The sequence below is a fragment of the Microtus ochrogaster genome, unplaced genomic scaffold (assembly GCF_000317375.1).
Source record: "Microtus ochrogaster isolate Prairie Vole_2 unplaced genomic scaffold, MicOch1.0 UNK110, whole genome shotgun sequence".
Lineage (NCBI taxonomy): Eukaryota > Metazoa > Chordata > Mammalia > Rodentia > Cricetidae > Microtus > Microtus ochrogaster.
This window is the reverse complement of record NW_004949208.1, coordinates 616856-626879: the sequence shown is the minus strand read 5'-3', so window position 1 is coordinate 626879 and position 10024 is coordinate 616856. Positions and strand designations below refer to the sequence as shown.

At 41.0% G+C, this 10024-nt stretch overlaps 1 protein-coding gene across 5 annotated transcripts in view; it reads right to left on the bottom strand.

The window, feature by feature from the left end:
- Pik3r3 (phosphoinositide-3-kinase regulatory subunit 3) overlaps positions 1–10024 on the bottom strand; it is a 72557-nt gene that overhangs the window by 19895 nt on the left and 42638 nt on the right. For all 5 annotated transcript variants that reach the window (XM_026778181.1, XM_026778179.1, XM_026778180.1 and 2 more), the window contains 3 exons: positions 8488–8613; positions 1220–1362; positions 421–597 (listed from right to left, as the gene is read on the bottom strand). In XM_026778181.1, coding sequence (XP_026633982.1) covers positions 421–597; positions 1220–1362; positions 8488–8613 — 446 coding nt within the window. The remainder of the gene's footprint in view (positions 1–420; positions 598–1219; positions 1363–8487; positions 8614–10024) is intronic.

The following is a 10024-nucleotide window of genomic DNA, read 5'->3' as shown; positions in this document are numbered from 1 at the left end:
CCCGATAACTGATCAGAGTTAAATGAAATATGCATGTTTAAATAATGGAAACTACTTGACATGAAAAGAGTGCAATACTTACAAACGTGCTGCAGAATGAAAGACCCTAAAACCACCCTGCCAAGTGTAGGAAGCCAGGCATAAAAGATGGCACATTCTAGTCTTCATTTGCATGAAATATCCTGAATGGCAACCCTGTCTCGAAAAACCAAAAAAAAAAAAAAAAAAAAAAAAAGTAGAGGACAACATTCTGACTTGATGTGTGTCATTCTGGGACAGCCTATTACTTACTACAGGGCCACATTCCTAAATTCTTACACACTGGTTTCCAGTTCTCAAGTTCTCCCACTGATGACACTTCTAGTTCCAGTGATAACCTGATGCTAGTGTGTCCCTCAGCATCCAGCCCAGGTTACTTACACAAGATGCTGATCCCGGATCTTACGCAGCTGGATCAGGTCAGGTTTGATGCTATTCATTTTTTTATCTATTTCCCGGTTGTCCAAAGCTTGTTTCTTCAAGTCCTGCTCTAGACGCACTTTGCTATCATGAATCTCACCAAGACGTGACTTCAACTTATCAAAATTCATCATAATTCTGTGAAAGTAGGACATATTAAAGCTAAAATAACAACAAAAGCAGAAGGGTCAAGAAGCATAAGCAGGGTCCTAATATCTTGTTGGGTTTGTTGGTCTGAGACAGGGTCTCACAAGCTACACAGGCTGGTCTTGAATTCCTGGGCTCAAGCAAACCTCTTGCCTCAGCTGAAATTATAGGTACGTGTCACCATTCTCAGCTACTAGTGTAAGAGCATGACTATGAGAGACACAGGCGTTGGGCTATATTGGGGGGAAAGCCACCATATTTATCCTTAGTGAGTTTGCAATTGAATGGAAATGTTATACCTGGATCAGGACAGATACCACATGAACACTTACACAACACCCCTTAATGGAATGAAACACTGAGGAAGACTTTTCTGGAAAAGATTATGTCTAGTCTAAATCCTACAGGATGGGTAAAAATTAAGAACTTACAGGGATAAGAGAAAACACATAAAAAGAAGAGATTCCAGTTGGTAACATTCATTACTCTGAACAACCAGCAGTTCCACACAACATGGCTGCGCAACTTGAGGGGTATAAACAAACAAGACAGAAACCAGAAATAAAAAAAAGTTTTATTTGATTACTCACTGGGATATATTAAGCACACTCACCGTTCAATCTCTTTCTCATTCCCCTCTCTGCGAAATCGCTCAATATAGTCTTTACTGTATTGTTCTTGGGTGTGACACTGTTCCTCGAATATTTTAATAGTTTCATTAAATGCTTCAATTGCAGTCCTCTTCATCTGTATTTCCTACATGAGGAAAAGAAACAATGCATACTTTATAACATTTCTGACTAGAATCCCAGCACTCAGGAGGCAAGAAGTAGGAGGATCAGGAGTTCAAGGACAGCCTCCTCTACAAAGCAAGCTCAAGGCAGCTTTAGCTAAATGATACTCTGTGGAGGAAGGTCATTGGTTAATTAAATAAAGAAGCTGCTTGCCCTGATAGGTTAAAACATAAGGTGGGAGGAGTAAACAGAGCAGAATGCTGGGCGGAAGAGGAAGTGAGGTAAGACACCTCAGACAGAGACTCGACAGCTCTCCTCTCGGGGGCAGACGCCTCAGAGAGACACGATGCTCCACTCTTGCAGGCAGAGGCGAGAGCTCTGCTCTCTGAGGCACACGCGATGAAGCTCCGACCCAGGATGGACGTAGGCTAGAATCTCCCTGGTAAGCCACCTTATGGGCTACAGCAGATTATTAGAGATGGGCTAGTCCAGGTGCGAGAGTTAGCCTAGAAGAGGCTAGATAGAAATGGCCAAGCAGTGATTAAATGAATACAGTGTCCGTGTAATTATTTCGGGTAAAGCTAGCCGGAGGCAGCCGGGGTGCGGTCGGGGTGCTGGGGACGCAGCCCCGCCGCTCCTATAATTACTACAAGACTCCATTTCAAAATACACACACTTTGTATTTTTATAATCTTGATCTTAAAATAAATCATGTAATTTTGATTATAATCCCTTATCAGACCAGTCATGCAGACTAGAGGTGTGGCTCAGTAGAAGAGTAAGGTCTAGCAAATAAAAGGGCCTGGATTCAGTCTCTAGCATGGGTAGAGGTGGTGGGGGAACTGGAGATGAATCTCAATTGTTAAGATCTTTTCTAGCATATACAAAGTGCTGGGTTTGATTCCTAGTACCCAGCATGGTAGCACATGTAATCCCAGCACTTAGAAGGTAGAATCCCAAGGATCAGAAATTAAAGGTCATGACTGGTTACACAGTAAATTCAAGGCCAGTCTGGATTATATGGCACCCTATCTCAAACAATCAAAAAGAATTAAGACCCTATATCAGGGCAAAACAGCCCTTTATTCAACCCTTCTCATGTAAAACATTTCAGATTATAAAATAAATTAAAAGAACCATTACCTGAGATATGGTTAAGGAACCACAGAAGTGGCTATGAGTTGCCCACGACTTCAAGGGTCGTTTTACTGTGTACCAATTATTACAGTACTAATCCCTAAGAGCTAACTGGAAGAGTGACTGGACAAGTGAGGAGTTCATCCACTAACATGCAGTCTCATTCCTAGGAGGCTGTGGAACCTATTTATTATCACTCTCATCAGTAACTGCATGCAGAATTTCCAGATTCATCACTAGTCTGATTAGAAGAAAAAAAGCAGAGTATCTGCTAACATTAGATGTACAAAGATGAAACCCAAAAGCTCTACAAAACAGACTTACTAACTTCAAGGATAGAGTAATGTCTCTCATACATTCTGATGACCTCTGAGGATAGCAAGGTTTTAAAAATAATTTTATGTTTTATTATTTTTATTTTATGTTTTATTTATTTGTTTTTGTTTGGGGTTTTTTGCTTGTTTTTTGTAAGACAGGGTTTCTCTGTGTAATAGTCCAGTCCTAGAATTCGCTTTGCAGACCAGGCTGGCCTCAAACTCACAGAGATCCATCTGTCTCTGCCTTCAAAGTGCTGGAATTAAAGGCATAAGCGGGCACCACCCAGCTATTTTTTTGTGTGTCTATGCCCATGTGTACAACTTTCCTGAATATTTATAATTCTATTAATTCTCTTACAAGTAGGATAGGTTTTCTACTACCTCATATTTACTGACTTCAATTAATGGTCCCTGAGAACACACTACACAAGTACTACCTGATGGATAATTAAGAGGCTTTGTGAAACTGAAGCTGTCCCCCGCGACTCAGAGCGCATTGACTTCTAAACTCTGCTTAGGTTTGGCTTCATGTCACAGTAGAAGAAACCAAATTAAGATAATTAAAAAAATAATTATATTATGGGGAGGCATGTTGCATGCCATGACATGCATGTAGAGGTCAGAGGACAACTTTGTAAAATTGATTCTTCCACTTTTTCATGGGGGTCAGAGTTCAAATGCAGGTCTCCAGGCTATTGTTGCAAGTACCTTTACCTGCTCAGCCATCCCTCTTGCCTTTAACTAATTTTGCTGTTGCTGTTTGGTTTTGTTTGTTTTTTAGATAGATCTCACTATGTTATTAGTTGCCCAGGCTGGCCACTAATCTCAAGTCCTCCTGCCTTAGTCTCCTATTGTTTGTGATCATATAAACCTAGCATAAACCTAGTAATATGTTACAGTTTTATTTTTTTGTTTTGTGACATGGTCTCTCATGTAGCCCAGACTGGCCTCCTCCATGTCCCTTAAAAAAAAAAAAAAGAGCAGACCTTCCAGGCATATCAACTGAACATGGCATTACAAGTTACAATAAGACTAGGTACAAACTTTTCTATTTAGACTGAACAAGACAACCCAGTAGGAGGAAAAGGGTCCCAAGAGCAGGCAAAAGACACATCCCCATTCCCACTGTTAGGAGCTCCACAAGAACACGAAGCTACACAACCATAACATATGCAGACAACCTAGCATACAGTCTCTGTGAGCCCCTATGAGTCCTGCTTAGCAGATCCTGTTGGCCATGCTCTCCTGGTTTCCTCAAGCCCTCTGGCTCCTATGAGAGTGATCATAGCAATGACTCCCAGGAATGGGGGATATGGAGCCTGAACTGCCCATCCTCTATAACCAGACAAGGCTGGAAAGCAGTGGGACAGGGACACCAACCTAGCCACAGAACTCTGACCTACAATCTGTCCTGCCTGCAAGATGTGCTGCTGGGGCAATGGCGGTGTAGAACTTGTGACTGGTCCAATCTGAAGCCCTGTCATGAGAGGAAGCCCATACCTGACACTGCCTGGATGTACAGGAACAGAGGCTGGACAGCCCAGAGACCCAGGACAGAACAAAACATGGCTATCAGAAAAAATAAGTCAATGAAATGATTCCTGATGATATTCTGCTATACTCTAATACAGTGCCTGGTCCAACTGTCATCACAGAGGTGTCACCCAGCAACTGATGGGAGCAGATGCAGAGACCCACAGCCAAACATTAGGCAGAGCCAGGGAAACCCCACAGAAGAGGGGGAGGAAAGTCTGTTGGAGCCAAAGGGTTGAGGACACTTATTTATTTTTACCATGTGTGTACCTGGTGTCTAGACCTTAATTTCCAGTCTCAACATCTTTCACTTTGGCACTCCAGACGGCTTAACTGTGATGAGCTAGTATGTGATGGCAGAAGGGAGAAAAAGATATTAAGACTTTTACAGCCAGGCAGTGGTGGCGCATGCCTTTAATCCCAGCACTCGGGAGGCAGAGGCAGGCGGATCTCTGTGAGTTCGAGACCAGCCTGGTCTACAGAGCTAGTTCCAGGACAGGCTCCAAAGCCACAGAGAAACCCTGTCTCGAAAAAAAACAAAAACAAAAAAAAAAAGACTTTTACATACTGAATCCATTAAAGTGATCAACTTATATGGATGGTAAAATAGCCACTCATAATATAAGGTTTTATAGTTAGTAAATTATGGGATTTTTCTCTCAGGGCTAGAGAGCAAAACCAGGAAACTACATATGATAAATAAGCATTTTCTCAATGACTTGTACCCCAAGTATTGTCTCTTTTATTTTATGTGACTTGAAAAGAAAATGTAAAAAATAATCATTAATAGGCATAAAACATTTAAAAATGTAATCTTGGACAGTATATAACAAAGGGACAGGGCATGCTGGCACAAACTTTTGATGTTAGCAGAAGTACACAGATCTCTGTGAGTTCAAGGCTAATCTGGTCTACATAGTGGGTCCAGGCTATCTAGGACTATATAGTGAGACACTGACTCAAAAAAAGTGGGAGACAAGCAGGGGCAGAGATACATAATAATAGTGTTTATATAACATTACAAAGATTTTTTTAACCATGAATTAACCCAATTATATACATACTAGGCATAATAAAGAATACTCTAAAATATAGATAATTCTTAGGTAAAAATATAATATTCTCCAAAATATATCACATTAGGCCATAAAACAAGTTTTAGTAAATTTTATCTTATTTTTTAGATTTATTTAATTGTATATGTATGACTGTTTTGCATTTTTGTTGTCTGTGCACCACAATCATGCCTGATGCCTTCATGTAAGGGGAAAGCATCAGATTTACAAAACAGTTACAAATGGTTGTGAACCAACATGTGGGTGCTGGGAACCAAACCCAAAGCCTTTGCAAGAACAAGTGCTCTTAAATGTTGAGCCATCTCTCTAGCCCCAGGTTTTTATCATACAGAGGATCTCCTATGATCCACAGTGAAAAGAAAGTAGAAATCAATCATAGAAGAAAAACTAAAAAGTAACAAATATTCAGAAACTAAATAACATGCTGTTAAACAACTAATGGCTCAAAAAATAAATGACAAAGGCCAGCCAGGTGTGATGATGTATCCTTTAATCCCAAAAGGCTTGTGGGGCAACAGTAGATAGATCTCTGTAAGCTCCAGGCTACCCTTGTTCTAGGCTAGCCAGGACTACATAGTGAGACCACCTCATACAATAACAACAATAATAATGATAATAATAAATAATAATAAAAGACAGGTGATATTAGAAAATGCCTTGTGATAAATGAAACCTAAGCAATTCATTAGAAAGTTTATGGGATATGGCAAAAGCAGTATTCAGAGAATTTCATACATATAAAGACCTATGATTAAAAAGGGTAGAGAGAGACTGGGGGTGAAAAGGGTCAATAGATGTGCTAGTTCCTTTTATTAGCCTGACACAAGGTAGGGCCATCTCAGAAAAGACAACCTCATTGAGAAAATGCTTGCATCACATTCACATGTGTTGTGGATTAAGATCATTGTTAAATAAAAGCAAACTGGCAGATAGCTGGGCAGGAAGAAACTAGGGGAGCCAGCCTGATACAGAATGCTGGGAAGAGGAAGGGCAGAGTCAGAGAGTCGCTGGCAAGCACAGAGAAGCAAAATGAGAATGCCATGTTAAGAAAAGGTACTAAGCCATGTGGCAAAGTATAGATAAAAAATATGGGTTAATATAAGTGTATGAGTTAGCAAGTAACAAGCCTGAGCTATTGGCCAAGCATTTACAAGTAATATTCAGCCTCCAAGTCAACTATATGGGAAGAAGCCACTGAGACCTGGCAGTTGGGAGAGAAAGGGTCAGGAGAGAAATGTAATCTGCAGAACTATAGGAAAGTCTGTGGATCATTTTCTAGATGAATAATTGATATGGGCAGACCCCGCCCACTGTGAGTAGTACCACTCCTGAACAGTTGTCCTGAGTTGTCAAAGAAAGCTAACTGAGCAAGCCATGCGGAGCAAGTCAGAAAGCAGCATCCTGCAGGTCTCTGCTTCAGCTCCTGCTGACTTCCCTTGAGGATGGACTACAACTGTAAACTGAAACAGTCTCTTCCTTCCCAAGTTGTTTTTGGCCATGCGCTTTATCTGAGTAAAAGAGAGCAAACTGACAGTGGGTAAATAGGCCCAGCAATTTCTGACCTGCAGAAGTGCACAGTGGCACTAGGATCCTCACACATACTAATTGCAAGTTATTTTAAAAGAGGAAGCATCTCAAATCAATAATCTAACTGGATGACTTAAGGAACCAGGAAAAAAGAAAAATGCAAAACAAGGAGAAGGAAAGAAACAATAAAGATTAGAGAAAGGCAGCAAAACAAGGAATGGTGGCACACGTGTAATACCAGGACCCAATACAGAGGCAGAAGGCACAGGGATTCAGTGTCACCTTCAACTACACTGGGCTAAATGAGACAGGGTCTCAAAGAAACAGAAACAAAAAAGGAAAGAAGAAAGTAAGTAAAGAGAGGTAGGAAAAGAAACCCTGTCTCCAAAAACATTAAAAAAAGAAAAAGAAAAAAAGACTCAAAGAAGGGTCATTACTACAAACTCTATAAAATAAACAGAAATAAAGACTTTAAAGCAGAAAACCTCAGGCTGGAGAGATAGCCATGTGGTTAACAGCATTTACTGTTCTTGACAAAGACCTACATTTGATTCCCAGCACCCATGATGACTCACAGCCATCCATAACTCCAGTTCTGATGGCCTCTTCTGACCTCTATCACCAGGTATGCACGGGGTGTACAAACAAAAACGCAAGCAAAACACTCATACACATTTGATAAATTTGTCTTAAAAAGCATAAAACTGCCAGGTGGTGATGGCACATGCCTTTAATCCCAGCACTTGAGAGGCAAAGGCAGGTGGTTTTATATGAGTTCAAGACCAGCCTAGTCTATAGAGCGAGTTCCAGGACAGCTAGGGCTGTTATACAGAAAAACCCTGTCTTGAAAAACTAAAAGGAAAAAAAAAGAAAGAAAAAAGAAAAAAAGCATAAAACAAGCCAGGTGAGATGGCACACCTTTAATCCCAGCAGCAGACGGATCTCTGAGTTTGAGGCCAACCTGATTTACAGAGTGAGCTCCAGGTCAGCCAGAGCTACACAGAGAAACCCTGGGAGGGGGCTTCCTTTTCCTTCCTAGTCTTCCTTTCTTTTACTAGAAATATGACAATAATGGCTCATGTTAGATTCAAGGAGAGCATAAAACAGAAAATCCCAAGAATCATGATGAAACAGCATTGTACTGCCCATATGGACAAAAATTTATTTCTATCTCAAGAATTTGTCATTTTGTTAATTTTTATAATTTACAACTATTTGTTGAGTATTACCTAATTTTAAAAAAAGTTTGGAGACAGTTACCATGTATCCCAGATAAGTTTCCAGCTGGCTACTTGAATTTCTGATCCTCCTGCTTCCAGATCCCCAATGCACCACCACACCCTGCTTTCCGTGATGCAAGGATCTCACTCGATAGGCCAAGAGTGTGCACTCTACCAGTTAAGCCACATTCCGCAGCCCTAGTTAACACAGCTAGAAAATTCCACCTTTGACAACAACAAATTGAGTGGGAGTCTCTGTATCACCAAACTCTCCCACGGCAGTTCAGATGGGAGGAGAGCAGACATCCATCAGGCTGTCCTCACACGGGGCTCTCACCTGAGACGTCCTAGTGTACTCCTCATACAGCCGGTCATACTCTCTGCTCTTCTCCTGGTACTGCGAGTGGAACTCCTGCAGGTTCCTGCCTACTGCATCAATGTTATCTTCTTTTACCAGCTGATCCTACACAGGCAGACAACAACAAAATGAACAACAGTGTTAGTTCTGACATGCTTTTCCACGTCTATTTACATTCAAATTATATTTCAATTTCAGAAGTTACTGTTTACTACAAAGCACCAAAAACACATTTGACTTTATGAGAATTTTGTTTTGTTCTGTTTCTTGAGACAGAGTCTCACTGTGCAACCCAGGCTGGTCTGGAGTTCATAGCATTCCTCGCCTTTCTAATGCTGGAATTAAAGATACGCACCACCCATCCATCTGACAAGAAAAATACTCTTTAGTGACAATGAGATCAGATTTTAAGTCAGGTAAAAGTATTTTATTTTAAAAATTAAGAAATAAGGGGCTAGAGAAATGGCTCAGTGCTTAAGAGCACTGGCTGCTCTTCCAGAGAACCTGGGTTTGATTCCCAGTACCCATATGGTGGCTCACAGCCATCTCTAACATCAGTTCCTGGGGATCCAATCCTCTTCTGGATTCAGTAGGCATCATGCTCATGTATAAATGCACAGACATACAGGCAGGCAAAAACAAAGTAAAATATAACAAAACTTTAAAAAAAGAAATAGTACTGGAGGGATTGGAGAGATGGTTCAGTGGTTGGGAGCACTTGTTGCTCTTTCAGAGGACCCAAGCTCATTCCCAGCACCCACTTCCAGCAGTTTACAACTATCTGTAACTCTAACTTCAGGAGAGGTCTGTCATGTCTTCCAGCAGTTTACAACTATCTGTAACTCTAGCTTCAGGAGAGGTCTGTCATGTCTTCTGGCCTTTGCAGGCACAGGCACACAGGCACAAGGGCACGCGCGTGCACACACACAGAGTTTTAAATTAAAGAAGGAAGGAAGGAGGGAAGGAAGGAAGGAAGATAGGTATAGGGCTGGAGAGATAGCTCAGTCTGTAAAGTACTTTTTACATAAACATGAAAACCGGAATCTGATTCTCAGCTCCAAAGTATAAACTGAGGTTTTGTGCCACATGCTTAAATCCCACTGCTAGAGAGGTAGAAATGGGTAGATCCCTGTAGCTCAAGGGTCATCCAATCTAGGCTAATCAGTAAACTCCAGGATCCAATGAGAGACCCTGACTCAAAACAAAAAGGTGGGTAACTCCTGAGGACTAACACCCAAGTATGACCACTGGTGTCAACATACATCCTCCCCTGTTGTAGGATATTAGTTGAAGAAGTTACATTCATTTATACTGTGAAATATTTGTTTAATGATGCAAAGATGTGTTGTATTCTTTTATGTTGCATTTGTTGAACTCTGTGAAGCTGTGTTACTTTGCCTGTCTAAGACATCTGATTGGTCTAATAAAGAGCTAAACAGCAAAGAGCTGAACAGCAAAGAGCTAGGCAGAAGGATGACAGGCAGGACTGGCAGGCAGAGAAAATAAATAGAAGGAA